General features: G+C 41.1%; 1 protein-coding gene across 1 annotated transcript in view; it reads right to left on the reverse strand.

Moving 5' to 3' along the window:
* The window catches only part of plcd4a (phospholipase C, delta 4a), a 125805-nt gene that overhangs the window by 20026 nt on the left and 90128 nt on the right, over positions 1-15651 (reverse strand). Inside the window, 2 exon segments of the mRNA XM_034173691.1 lie at positions 12730-12846; positions 12973-13129. Coding sequence (XP_034029582.1) covers positions 12730-12846; positions 12973-13129 — 274 coding nt within the window.

Raw genomic sequence — 15651 nt, forward strand, 5'->3', positions numbered from 1 at the left:
GTTACTCATAATCTAATTTGGTTATTTTTAAGATTTAGTACTCAGAAAAGTAACTATTAGTTACTTTGCTGATGAGTTACTTTGCTGATTGCTCAATCTTACGAGTAACCAAGTTACATTACTCGTTACCTTATTAGTTACATTACTTATTAGTTGCAAGTTTTCGGCAGATTCTAATGAAGTAATTGCATAATGCTGCTAATGAAGTAACTGCATAAAGCAACTGTATAAAGCAACTAAAAAAGTAACTAAAAAAGTAACTTGTCAAAGTTACTTTCACAACACTGAGTACCACCATGCAGTCCCCCAAAATATGACTTAATCAGCACCTGAACTGAGTTTAGCTGTTAGTTTGTGCTTCAGACTCAGGGGGAGGAGGGGGAGAATGGTGTGTGTGTGTGTGGGGGGGGGGGGGGGGTGTTCAGGTTTTTTCATCACACAGTCAGGGTTGCCAACTCTCACGCATCACTCATGGTTTCAGCATCAATCTCACGCTCTCATGCACAAGTAAGAAATGTCACGCCAAAACAAAAATATCTCCCGTTTATTTGCTGTTGATGACTACATTAGTTTAGACCAGACCACAGCCCATTGTTTCTTAATGAAAAGAGAGGATAAGGCGCGCACCCGAAACAATTTCAATTTATTTAATTTTTATATAGTGCCAAATCACAACAGAATTGCCTCGAGGCGCTTCCCATAAGTAACGTCTAACCTTACTAACCCCCAGAGCAGCAGTGGTAAGGAAAAACTCCCTCTGAGGAAGAAACCTCAAGCAGACCAGACTCAAAGGCGTGACCCTCTGCTTGGGCCGTGTTACAGACATAAATTACATAACAATTCACAAAACAAATATACAGGAAATGCTGTTGGTGCACAGGACAAAAGGGTCTCCAGCACAAACACAACTCCCATCTCTGGATGGAGCCGCACCTTAAACAGAGAGACAAAACAGAATCAAGCATCAGAAAGACAAGAAATACTGTATAATTTGCCAGCATTAAACAACAAGAAAAACAGGAAATACTAAGGTGATCGCCAGCCACTAGCCCTAAGCTTCATTAAAAGTCCCTGAATTTAGGTAAAGTTGAGGCAGCGGCACGCTCCGTTTCCTAATAAAAGAGTAAAAAGTGTAGAACTATACTATGCCAGTATGCTAGCCATACGAAAGGGAAAATAAGTGTGTCTTAAGTCTGGACTTGAAAGTCTCCACAGAATCTAACTGTTTTATTGATGCAGGGAGATCATTCCACAGAACAGGGGCATGATAAGAGAAAGGTCAATGACCCGCAGACTTCTTTTTCACCCTAGGGACACAAAGTAGTCCTGCACCCTGAGAACGAAAAGCCCGGGCTGGTACGTAAGGTTGAATTAGGTCAGCTAGGTAGGGAGGTGCCAGTCCGTGAACAGTTTAATAGACTAGTAGCAGAACCTTAAAATCTGATCTCACTGGGACAAGAAGCCAGTGAAGGGATGCCAAAATGGGTGTAATGTGGTTGAACTTTTTGCTTCGTGTCAAAAGTCTGGCTGCAGCATTTTGAACCAGTTGGAGAGCCCTAATGCTAGACTGCAGCAAACCAGAAAATAGAACATTGCAGTAGTCAAATCTTGAAGAGATAAATGCATGGATTAGGGTCTCAGCATCAGCCATAGACAGGATGGGACAACTCTTCGCTATATTTCATAGGTGGAAGAAAGCAGTCCTCTTAATATTTCTAATGTGGAGGTCAAAGGACAATGTAGGATCAAAAATTACCCCAAGGTTCCTCACTTTGTCAGTGTGATGTATGACACATGAGCCTAGGCTAAGTGTTAACTGGTCAAATTGATGCCAATGTCTCACTGGACCAACAACCATCATTTCAGTCTTATCAGAGTGTAAAAGTAGGAAGTTTCTAGACATCCAGCTTCTCACTGATGCAAGGCAATCTTCTAAGGATTTTAAGTGAATGAGATTACCAGCAGTTATCAGCATGTATAACTGAGTATCATCAGCATAGCAGTGAAAGGTAATCCCAAAACGCCACAATATGTGCCCAAGGGGTGCTATATAAAGGGAGAAAAGCTGGGGGCTTAAGACAGGCCCCTGTGGTACCGCAAATTTCATGTCACTAAGGTTAGAAGTAGTGTTACTGTACAAAACACAGTGATAACGACTGGTCAAGTATGACGTCAACAATGCAAGGGCATTCCCAGTAATCCAAAAATGATTCTCCAGCCTCTCAAGTAGAATATGATGATCCACTGTATCAAATGCAGCACTCAGCTCTAACAGCACCAGAACCATAGTGGTGTCCGAATCCATTGCAAGCAGAATATCATTCACCACTTTAGTGAGAGACGTCTCTGTAGAATGATATTTTCTAAAAGCAGACTGAAGTGGCTCAAAGGGATTATTCTTAGTAAGATAGTCCACGAGCTGCCGTGACACCACTTTTTCCAGAATTTTAGAGCAAAATGATAAATTTGATATTGGCCTATAGTTTTTCAATACACTAGGGTCAAGATTAGGTTTCCTAAGTAATGGTTTAATCACTGCAGATTTGAAACATTTAGGAACAGATCCAGAAGTTAAAGAAAGATTAATAATTTCCAGCACAGTTGGCCCAAGAGTGGGCCACAGGTCCTTAACAATTTTGTTGGTATAGGATCAAATAAATAGGTTGTGCTTTTTGTTTACTTTACGATTTTCATCAACATGCCTTGAGAGATACTCTCAAATTCTGTAAATCTAGGTAATACCTCAGTAGTGGCACCCACCTCAATAGCAGGGTGTAGTGGCTGGGTTAAGGCATTGCTGGGATATGTTTAACCTACTGTCTTCTATTTTCTCTCAAAGTAATCCATGAAATCTTGTGCTGTAAAAGGAGAGCGAACTACAGGTGGTTGTCCATAATAAGTGTTGCCACTGTGTCAAACAAGAACTTTGAGTTATGTTTGTTTTTGTTGATCAAATCAGAGTAATAGGCCCACTTTGTAGCCAGTAGTGCATGCTTATAGTCTAAGATAGCATCACGCCACGCAAGGTGGAATACTTCTAATTTTGAACTACGCCATTTCCATTCTAGACCTCTAGCTTTATGCTTGAGGTCACGCAGGTAATCATTGAACCAAGGTGACTGTGTTTGGGGGTGGGGTTAACAGAGGTGGTGCAGGCATGTCGAGTGTAGTTTTGAGCACTGAGTATAAACTATCCACAAGACTGTCTACTGACTGGGTATTTGCCAAATGTGAAGCTAAGATATCAGGCAGTCTAGCTTCGAGTTCAATCTTAGTTGAGGAGTTGATGCATCGCCATAGCGATATATAAGGTTGTCATTCCACTAAACACGGCAGCGAAACTGTAAACTTAATAAACAGAAACAGTTGTTAACATCTGCTGAGTGCTGACAACATTCTCACTGCAGTATTCTGTGGTCACTGAAAACCTGTCAACTGAAACGTCAGCTGCGTGTGAAGAGAGAGTTCGAGCAACGCTTCGGAGCTTATGGTTCAGAGTCAGCCACTGAGGAGGCATATAAAGTTTTGGATAACTAGGTAAGCCCATCAAAAGCCTAACTTTGGGTCCCTGGCCACTACAGACGGAGCCTCATCAGACTGTGTGTTGAGACAGTCGGCTACAGACTTCAACTAGTTGCGAACTAGGTAATTTAAAGGATGTATGATGCGTTATTTAATGTCCTGGTTAGCAAGTATTGATTGTAAGTCTATCTGTGCACATGCTCTGAAAACGTGTGGTTGCTGATGCATTTTATTGATAATTATACTGACGGCAAAAATGAAGCATTTTGAACCACTGAATCAATATGAAGCAGTTGTTTTGAAATGGTTCAGTGTTTGAAGCAATTAAATATGGTGACATATGCTGGCCAATCTTTAACATAGTACTTGTGTGGAACAATTAATTTTAATTTGTATTGTAACATGCAAAAAATAATACAAACATATATTAGCTAAACACATAAATACATAAAATGCAGGGTAACAGAAAAAAAAGAAGAAGAAGAAAAAAAAAAGCATATCTCAGCATACTTTGTACTTTGGTCCAGTCATTGCACCCAGCTATTGAGGTGGGAGCTACTATTGAGGTGCTACCTAGATTTATGGAATTTAAGAGTACTTCACTAGGTGTGCTGATGAAACTCATGATGTCTACTAAAAGCACAACTGGTTTATTTGATCCCATACCAACAAAATTGTTTAAGGATCTGTGGCCCATTCTTGGGCCAACTGTGCTGGAAATGATTAACCTTTCACTAAATTCTGGTTCTGTTCCAAATTGTTTGAAATCTGCAGTGATGAAACCATTACTTAAGAAATCTAATCTCGATCCTGGTGTATTGAAAAATTATAGGCCGATATCAAATCTACACTCTAAGAAATGAAACAGGGGGGTTTTAAATGTAATTAATACTATTATTTTCAATATACTTGCAATTGTTAATTATAGGGATTTAAGTAATAATGTTTCATTTGATTTAATTCATTTCAACTACAATATTGTTTTGCACTTAATTGACAATGTTATGTGGAAAAAGTTACCTTAACTTTATCAAATAAATTCAATGTTTTATTGGTTAAAGTGTACGGGGTCTGTTAGAAAAGTATCAGACCTTTTTTATTTTTTGCAAAAACCTGATGGATTTGAATCACGTTTGCTTGCATCAGCCAACCTTGAACCCTCGTGCATGAACTTTTTCACACCTGTCGATTGCGTCATTTCCTGGTAAGCAGCCTTTGTGTGGGATGTGTGCAGCATGCTCGGCGAATTTTCATTTCAAGGAAAAAGACGGAAGGACTGGAGCAGCGCCGCATCAAATTTTGCCAGAAACTGGGTGACAGCCAGGTGGAAACTATTCAGATGATTCAGACGGCTTTTGATGACAATACTCTGGGCATCACACAGATTAAGGAGAGGTACAACTAGTTTAAAGATGTCCGCACAATGGTGGAGAGCGAGCCACGCTCCAGTTGGCCATCAACATGCTGAAACGACCAGATCATTTCCAAAGTGAACGCTGTGGTGATGCGGGACCGTCGTGTGACTATCCGAAACTTGTGGAAGAGGTGGACATCAGCACTTTTTCGGCACATTCCATTGTGACAGAAGATTTGGCCATGAAAAGAGTGGCGGTGAAATTCGTGCCGAAGCCATCGGCACGAAGCTGCTGATGGCAGAGCAAAAGCAACAGGACATGCTGGGACATGCCTACCTCAATTTCTCGGATAGTCACACGACTGAAAAGTCACCGAAAGCCGTCTGAATCATCTGAATGGTTTCCACCTGGCTGTCACCCAGTTTCTGGCAAAATTTGATGCGTCTTTTTTCTTGAAATGAAAATCCGCCGAGCGCGCTGCACAATCCTCACACAAAGGCTGCTTATCAGCAAATGATGCAATCGACAGGCGTGAAAAAGTTCACGCATGTGCTCGAAGGTTCAAGGTTGGCTGATGCAAGCACACGTGATTCAAATCCATCAGGTTTTTGCAAAAAATAAAAAGGTCTGATACTTTTCTAACAGCCCTCATATCATTCTGCTCTAAAATTCTTGAAAAGGTGGTTTCATGGCAGCTCGTGGACCACCTTACTGAGAATGATCTTTTTGAGCCATTGCAGTCTGTTTTTAGAAAATATCACTCCACAGAGATAGCACTTATTAAAGTAGTGAATGATCTTCTCAATCAATCAATCAGTCAATTTTTTTATATAGTGCCAAATCACAACAAACAGTTGCCCCAAGGCACTTTATATTGTAAGGCAAGGCCATACAATAATTATGTAAAACCCCAACGGTCAAAACGACCCCCTGTGAGCAAGCACTTGGCTACAGTGGGAAGGAAAAACTCCCTTTTAACAGGAAGAAACCTCCAGCAGAACCAGGCTCAGGGAGGGGCAGTCTTCTGCTGGGTCTGGTTGGGGCTGAGGGAGAGAACCAGGAAAAAGACATGCTGTGGAGGGGAGCAGAGATCGATCACTAATGATTAAATGCAGAGTGGTGCATACAGAGCAAAAAGAGAAAGAAACAGTGCATCATGGGAACCCCCCCAGCAGTCTACGTCTATAGCAGCATAACTAAGGGATGGTTCAGGGTCACCTGATCCAGCCCTAACTATAAGCTTTAGCAAAAAGGAAAGTTTTAAGCCTAATCTTAAAAGTAGAGAGGGTGTCTGTCTCCCTGATCTGAATTGGGAGCTGGTTCCACAGGAGAGGAGCCTGAAAGCTGTAGGCTCTGCCTCCCATTCTACTCTTACAAACCCTAGGAACTACAAGTAAGCCTGCAGTCTGAGAGCGAAGCGCTCTATTGGGGTGATATGGTACTACGAGGTCCCTAAGATAAGATGGGACCTGATTATTCAAAACCTTATAAGTAAGAAGAAGAATTTTAAATTCTATTCTAGAATTAACAGGAAGCCAATGAAGAGAGGCCAATATGGGTGAGATATGCTCTCTCCTTCTAGTCCCCGTCAGTACTCTAGCTGCAGCATTTTGAATTAACTGAAGGCTGTTTAGGGAACTTTTAGGACAACCTGATAATAATGAATTACAATAGTCCAGCCTAGAGGAAATAAATGCATGAATTAGTTTTTCAGCATCACTCTGAGACAAGACCTTTCCGATTTTAGAGATATTGCGTAAATGCAAAAAAGCAGTCCTACATATTTGTTTAATATGCGCTTTGAATGACATATCCTGATCAAAAATGACTCCAAGATTTCTCACAGTATTACTAGAGGTCAGGGTAATGCCATCCAGAGTAAGGATCTGGTTAGACACCATGTTTCTAAGATTTGTGGGGCCAAGTACAATAACTTCAGTTTTATCTGAGTTTAAAAGCAGGAAATTAGAGGTCATCCATGTCTTTATGTCTGTAAGACAATCCTGCAGTTTAGCTAATTGGTGTGTGTCCTCTGGCTTCATGGATAGATAAAGCTGGGTATCATCTGCGTAACAATGAAAATTTAAGCAATGCCGTCTAATAATACTGCCTAAGGGAAGCATGTATAAAGTGAATAAAATTGGTCCTAGCACAGAACCTTGTGGAACTCCATAATTAACTTTAGTCTGTGAAGAAGATTCCCCATTTACATGAACAAATTGTAATCTATTAGATAAATATGATTCAAACCACCGCAGCGCAGTGCCTTTAATACCTATGGCATGCTCTAATCTCTGTAATAAAATTTTATGGTCAACAGTATCAAAAGCAGCACTGAGGTCTAACAGAACAGGCACAGAGATGAGTCCACTGTCCGAGGCCATAAGAAGATCATTTGTAACCTTCACTAATGCTGTTTCTGTACTATGATGAATTCTAAAACCTGACTGAAACTCTTCAAATAGACCATTCCTCTGCAGATGATCAGTTAGCTGTTTTACAACTACCCTTTCAAGAATTTTTGAGAGAAAAGGAAGGTTGGAGATTGGCCTATAATTAGCTAAGATAGCTGGGTCAAGTGATGGCTTTTTAAGTAATGGTTTAATTACTGCCACCTTAAAAGCCTGTGGTACATAGCCAACTAACAAAGATAGATTGATCATATTTAAGATCGAAGCATTAAATAATGGTAGGGCTTCCTTGAGCAGCCTGGTAGGAATGGGGTCTAAGAAACATGTTGATGGTTTGGATGAAGTAACTAATGAAAATAACTCAGACAGAACAATCTGAGAGAAAGAGTCTAACCAAATACCGGCATCACTGAAAGCAGCCAAAGATAACGATACGTCTTTGGGATGGTTATGAGTAATTTGTTCTCTAATAGTTAAAATTTTGTTAGCAAAGAAAGTCATGAAGTCATTACTAGTTAAAGTTAATGGAATACTCAGCTCAATAGAGCTCTGACTCTTTGTCAGCCTGGCTACAGTGCTGAAAAGAAACCTGGGGTTGTTCTTATTTTCTTCAATTAGTGATGAGTAGAAAGATGTCCTAGCTTTACGGAGGGCTTTTTTTTATAGAGCAACAGACTCTTTTTCCAGGCTAAGTGAAGATCTTCTAAATTAGTGAGACGCCATTTCCTCTCCAACTTACGGGTTATCTGCTTTAAGCTACGAGTTTGTGAGTTATACCACGGAGTCAGGCACTTCTGATTTAAAGCTCTCTATTTTAGAGGAGCTACAGCATCCAAAGTTGTCTTCAATGAGGATGTAAAACTATTGACAAGATACTCTATCTCACTTACAGAGTTTAGGTAGCTACTCTGCACTGTGTTGGTATATGGCATTAGAGAACATAAAGAAGGAATCGTATCCTTAAACCTAGTTACAGCGCTTTCTGAAAGACTTCTAGTGTAATGAAACTTATTCCCCACTGCTGGGTAGTCCATCAGAGTAAATGTAAATGTTATTAAGAAATGATCAGACAGAAGGGAGTTTTCAGGGAATAGTGTTGTCTTCTATTTCCATACCATAAGTCAGAACAAGATCTAAGATATGATTAAAGTGGTGGGTGGACTCATTTACTTTTTGAGCAAAGCCAATAGAGTCTAATAATAGATTAAATGCAGTGTTGAGGCTGTCATTCTCAGCATCTGTGTGGATGTTAAAATCGCCCACTATAATTATCTTATCTGAGCTAAGCACTAAGTCAGACAAAAGGTCTGACAATTAACAGAGAAACTCACAGTAACGACCAGGTGGACGATAGATAATAACTTCTGCGAGCAGTAGACTCGGATACCACTACAGTCTTGGTGTTGTTGGATCTCAGTGCTGGGTTTTGACACCGTTGATCATCATATTCTACTTGATAGGTTGGAAAATCATTTTGGAATTACTGGAACTGCCCTTGCGTGGTTGACGTCTCATCTGTCTGGTCGTTCCCACTGTGTTTTGTGCAATGACACTATCTCTGATTTTAGGGGCATGAAGTCTGGGGTTCCGCAAGGATCTGTTCTGGGCCCCCTGTGTTTTTCCCTGTATATAGCATCCCTTGGGAACATATTGCGGCATTTTGGGGTTGCTTTTCATTGCTATGCTGACACTCAATTATACATGCCGATAACTGCTGGAAATCTTGCCCACATAAAATCTTTAGAAGATTGCCTTGCAGCAGTGAGAACTTGGATGTCTAGTAACTTTCTACTTTTGAACTCTGATAAGACTGAATTGATGGTTCTTGGTCCAGCAAGACATCGGCATCAATTTGATCAGCTAGCGCTTAGCCTAGGTTCGTGTGTCACACATCATACTTACAAAGTGAGGAAACGGGGTAATTTTTGATCCTTCATTGTCCTTTGACCTCCACATTATGGGCATTAGGAGGACTGCTTTTTTCCATCTAAGAAATATTGCAAAGAGTCGTCCCATCCTGTCTATGGCTGATGCTGAGACTCTGATTCATGCTTTTATTTCTTCCAGATTGGATTATTGTAATGCTCTGTTTTCAGGTTTACCGCATTCCAGCATCAGGGGTCTTCAACTGGTTCAAAATGACGCTGCCAGACTTCTGACACGAAGCAGAAGGTTTGACCACATTACGCCAGATCTGGCGTCCCTTCACTGGCGTCCGGTCTCTTTGAGATTGGATTTTAAAGTGTTATTGGCTTATAAAATTTTTCACGGCCTGGCACCCTCCTACCTGGCCGGCCTGGTTGAGCCCTATATACCGGCTCGGGCCCTGCATTCACAGGGTGCAGGCCTATTGTGCGTCCCTAGGGTGAATAAAAAGACAGCGGGTTACAGAGCCTTCTCTCACCGCGCCCCAGCTCTGTGGAATGATCTGCCTGCGCAGATCCAACAGTCAGACTCTGCGGAGACTTTTAAGGCTAGATTGAAGACACACTTTTTTCCCTGTTTTATCATTAGTATTTTATACGATTGTGTGTCTTCTTTTATTTATTTTATTCCTTTTACTTATTTATATTTAATTTTTTTTATTGTGTTTTTAATCTTTATTTAATTTTATTCTGCCTTTTAAATGATGTTTGTGAAGTGGTGGTGCTTGGTGCTATATAAATTAATAATTTTTTTTTTAAGAACAAAATAGTCACAGGCAAAAATACATTCATACATACATAAAACCCATCAAAGTTAATAAAATAAAAATATATAGTATTCTTTATTTTTTTCTACACCCAACAAAAATATAAACGCAACACTTTTGGTTTTGCTCCCATTTTGTATGAGATGAACTCAAAGATCTAAAACTTTTTCCACATACACAATATCACCATTTCCCTCAAATATTGTTCATAAACCAGTCTAAATCTGTGATAGTGAGCACTTCTCCTTTGCTGAGATAATCCATCCCACCTCACAGGTGTGCCATATCAAGATGCTGATTAGACACCATGATTAGTGCACAGGTGTGCCTTAGACTGCCCACAATAAAAGGCCAGTCTGAAAGGTGCAGTTTTATCACACAGCACAATGCCACAGATGTCGCAAGATTTGAGGGAGCGTGCAATTGGCATGTTGAAAGCAGGAATGTCAACCAGAGCTGTTGCTCGTGTATTGAATCTTCATTTCTCTACCATAAGCCGTCTCCAAAGGTGTTTCAGAGAATTTGGCAGTACATCCAACCAGCCTCACAACCGCAGACCACGTGTAACCACACCAGCCCAGGACCTCCACATCCAGCATGTTCACCTCCAAGATCGTCTGAGACCAGCCACTCGGACAGCTGCTGAAACAATCGGTTTGCATAACCAAAGAATTTCTGCACAAACTGTCAGAAACCGTCTCAGGGAAGCTCATCTGCATGCTCGTCGTCCTCATCGGGGTCTCGACCTGACTCCAGTTCGTCGTCGTAACCGACTTGAGTGGGCAAATGCTCACATTCGCTGCCGTTTGGCACATTGGAGAAGTGTTCTCTTCATGGATGAATCCTGGTTCACACTGTTCAGGGCAGATGGCAGACAGCATGTGTGGCATCGTGTGGGTGAGTGGTTTTCTGATGTCAGTGTTGTGGATCGAGTGGCCCATGGTGGCAGTGGGGTTATGGTATGGGCAGGCATCTGTTATGAACGAAGAACACAGGTGCATTTTATTGATGGCATTTTGAATGCACAGAGATACCGTGACAAGATCCTGAGGCCCATTGTTGTGCCATACATCCAAAAACATCACCTCATGTTGCAGCAGGATAATGCACGGCCCCATGTTGCAAGGATCTGTACACAATTCTTAGAAGCTGAAAATGTCCCAGTTCTTGCATGGCCAGCATACTCACCGGACATGTCACCCATTGAGTATGTTTGGGATGCTCTGGACCGGCGTATACGACAGCGTGTACCAGTTCCTGCCAATATCCAGCAACTTCGCACAGCCATTGAAGAGGAGTGGACCAACATTCCACAGGCCACAATTGACAACCTGATCAACTCTATGTGAAGGAGATGTGTTGCACTGCATGAGGCAAATGGTGGTCACACCAGATACTGACTGGTATCCCCCCCCCAATAAAACAAAACTGCACCTTTCAGAGTGGCCTTTTATTGTGGGCAGTCTAAGGCACACCTGTGCACTAATCATGGTGTCTAATCAGCATCTTGATATGGCACACCTGTGAGGTGGGATGGATTATCTCAGCAAAGAAGTGCTCACTATCACAGATTTAGACTGGTTTGTGAACAATATTTGTGGGAAATGGTGATATTGTGTATGTGGAAAAAGTTTTAGATCTTTGAGTTCATCTCATACAAAATGGGAGCAAAACCAAAAGTGTTGTGTTTATATTTTTGTTGAGTGTAAATAATAAATAAATTGATTGTTGTCTTGTTGAGCCAATTCTGTGAATAAAATCTGTCTGACCCTGTTTTTAAAAAGATTTGATGAGGCAGACCATTAAATAGTTTAGTTCCAGTGTACTTGAAGGATGAAGCCCCACAGGTCTTCACCTGAGGAATGACCAGAGACAAGCACTCGACCAAGTATTAATATTGTGCTGTGCAGCTGTAAATTTAAAAGAAGTGACCAAGTAATTTGGGGCTTGTTTATTCAATATATTAAACATATGATTTAATTTTAATTGTTGAACTCAATTAATTGTGCGCATGCAGAGTCTCACTCCAGCCGAAATCCCAAAGTTGGCAACCCTGTACACTGAGCCAAACATGCTCCACCCCAGTCAGAGAAAAGGGGGTTAATAGGCTTTTCCGGGTGTGTATAGAAAACCAGTGGGTGACGTCACGCAGGTTTGTCCAGTATATATACAGTCTGTGATTGCTGTAAGCACTGACATTAGCACATAGACTGCTCACAGTGAGTCTGCCCAGTAGCTCCCATATCATGGTGCTACATTCAGTGATACTTGTAATTGGCATTAACCTGGTGCATAATCATGCACAATACTATGAAATACAACTTTGGACTGATATTGTGATGAATTGGCCATGATTTATTCATTTAGTTTAATTGGGGAGACAAAAATCAGCAAATGGGAGACCAGCCCAAGAGTTGACATAAACCTTTGATCACCTGTAAATATTTCAATTAGCTGTACCTTGGAGGAAACAGCATCATATGCTACATCTAAATACATTTAAGCTGATGTTGGGTTAAAAAAAGTATGTAATTTATATTAATTTTTAATTCTTCTTCTTCTTCTTCTTCTTCTGATTATTATTATTATTATTATTATTATTATTATTATTATTATTATTATTATTATCATTATTATACATTGACTGACAGTAATTTATTTCCAAAGGGAAATATAATCATAAATGCAAATCATTTGTTCAACTAAATAACGTAAGTCAAATCTAATGTTGACTTTCATCTGTAATTACCAATTTGGCACCCAGCATTCCACATTTCCTGTGGGTTGAAATTTGAGGAGTCAGTTCGGAACCCACTGGGATACACCCTGGTCAGTTGCCGGGAATTGTGGTGCACAAACTCTGCCCCTGAAGTGAAGAGAACACAGATACGTTCACATTGAGAAATACGCTGGGTTGCTGTTGACACAAGGTCTCAAGCTGGCTGCAGATTTTCAGGTCTGAAGAAGAAATAAATGATGCCTCTGCACTCACCCGCCTCTCTCAGGTGTTTGCGGGCTTTGGACTCTGTGAAAGAGGCCACCTCATAGAACTTAGAGTGTAGGCGAGAGTGTTTGAAGCTGTTGAAGCGGACACTTTTACAGTAAATGACGCAGTCTGAGAGCTCTTTGGAGAGACGCTGCTTTGACTTCTGTGCAAAGAAGACACAGCAGAAAAAGGTCAGACATGATGAATCACTTAAGACACGTAGATGTTTTGTAAACATGAAATGCTCTTGTACAGCAAACTCAAGCATGAAGACAGTACAGGCTACGGAAATCTGACATTTGAAGCCAGTGACCTTGAACTTCACTGAAAAGATTGAACTCTAGCTGATCTTTTCAGGGCAATTCTGCCCTGGAAAGATGTCTGTGTGCCACATTTGGTCCAAATCAGGTTGAAAATTTAATTTCTTGACCTTTGTCAAAAAAAAAAAATTTTTACCACAGTTTTGTAGCCAAACTTTCATTGACATACCAAGTTGAGTAGAAATCAACAAAAGCACCTGGGAGGAGTGAGCCAACAAACACAGAGGCAGCCATGACCTTGACCCCAATTGTTGACCTTTGGAAAATGCCTTACCTTGACTGTACATTTCCAGAAATCATCTCCATATCTGTTGCGTTTGTTGCTAATTGAAATGAAGAACTTTAGGTTTGACCACTGACCCCAGTGACCTTGACCCCAATGACTGTCCGGTTGATTAGTACATTTGATATCACCTCGATAATTACAGAACCCACCTACATATGTGTGCTACATTTGTAGAAAACTGGAGCTAAATGGGGCGGGGAGATCATAATTTTCACCTTTGACCCCAGTGACCTTGCCCTTTGCCAAAACAAACCCTTAATGTCAATTCTGGGGTTGTCTATCATCCACAAAGCTACCAAAGGAACTGGGAGTAGAGAAACACACACCCTGATAAACCTAATATTGACTCCACTGAACCTTAACCTTTGGCAAAACAAACCCAAACTGCAATTCTGTGGTCAGCCTACATGCACACAGCTTGTTTGGTGGAAAATGGCTAAAGCACAGAGGAACAAGTGCACACTCAAACAAACATTTCTCAAATGATATACTCCTCAACAAAATGAAAGGAACACATTTTAATCAAAGTACAGCATCATGTTAATTCAACTTCTGGGATATTGATCTGGTCAGTTAAATACCAGATGGGGGTTGATAATCAGTTTCAGCTGCTTTGGTGTTAATGAAATTAACAACAGGTGCACTAGAGGGGCAACAATGAGACAGGAAAACAAAACAGGAAGGGTTTTACAGGTGGAGACCACTGACAATTTTTACCTCCTTATCTTTACTGACATATTTTTCACTAGTTTTGCATTTGGGTAGGGTCAGAGTCACTGCTGGTAGCATGGTGCAGTACCTGAACCCTGCAGAGGTTGTACAGGTAGTCCAACTTGTCCAGGATGTCATTTGTATACGTGTACACGTATAGTCAGATTTAAGCAGAAACGAGGCGACAATCGCCTCATTTCGTTACTGGCGCACCAAAATGACATAGGCACAGCAGCACGTCAGACGTCTGCCGTGCTGCTGTGGATGAAGAAATTGATCCCACTGACTGGCCCCCACGCTGGCCTAACATAAAGCCAGTAGAACACCTCTGGGACATTATGCTTCAGTCCAGCTAAGTGATGCCCTGGTCCAGATCTGGGAGGAGATCTCCCAGGACACCATCTGCCATCTCATTAGGAGCATGCCCCAATGATGTCAGAACAAGCATGTCTGGGCCATACAAATTACTGAGAACCACTTTGAGTTGCTGCAATGAAGCTTGCCGCATGATATTTTTTTTTCGCTCAGGTTGACAGTTTTAATTTCCATCAAACAATGTGGCATCCTTTCATTCCGATCACATTACCTAGTCCATATCACGAAAGATATCCAGCAAGATTTTTTTCCCCCATTGAGATCTGATGTTTTTTCAAAGTGTTGCTTTAATGTTTTTTAGCAGCATGTTATTGTAGTGTAATGACAGATTTGGTTTTATTAAAAGAAACGTGAACTGCAATATATATATATATATATATATATATATATATATATATATAAAACGGCTGAGTGGATGCTTGTCATTTGATTGGTGGCTTGTATGACATATGACATGGCTTATTCGTACCATTTGCCATACTGTGTTTCACTGACGGTGCAATAGTTTTTTAGCGTGCAATTTTGTTGCTATATGAATTGTGTTATTGCACATCCCGACCACCTCACATGCTGACACTACCGATGGTGGTGTTTAGCTAAACATGCTGCAGTTTTTTTTGCTGGCGGATGATGATTTGAAGGAGCTATCTGATGGTGCTAAGTCTTCTAACACACACACACACACAAACAAATCCACTACACTGTAAGCCATCTAGAGGCATGAAGAGCTGTTAAGATGAAGTTAAGGATGAAAAGCTGGACAAATTTCTGATGCAATTTTTCACCAGAATGAGGAAAGCAGATGGCAGTCTCCAGGGCTGTACGAGGTTTATAGGAATGTGAAAGGGGGGGTTTCAAATCCTTGAGTTGGGGGTCCAGTGGGCCTCAGGGCCCCCGGTGGGGTCGAGGGGCAACGCCCTCGTGGGGAGCTCAGGGAGGCAAAGCCCCCTGAAGCAGAAGCTTTTTGAGGATTTCGAGGGGTAAAAAGCTACA

The sequence above is a fragment of the Thalassophryne amazonica genome, chromosome 1, assembly GCF_902500255.1.
Source record: "Thalassophryne amazonica chromosome 1, fThaAma1.1, whole genome shotgun sequence".
Taxonomy (NCBI): Eukaryota; Metazoa; Chordata; class Actinopteri; order Batrachoidiformes; family Batrachoididae; genus Thalassophryne; species Thalassophryne amazonica.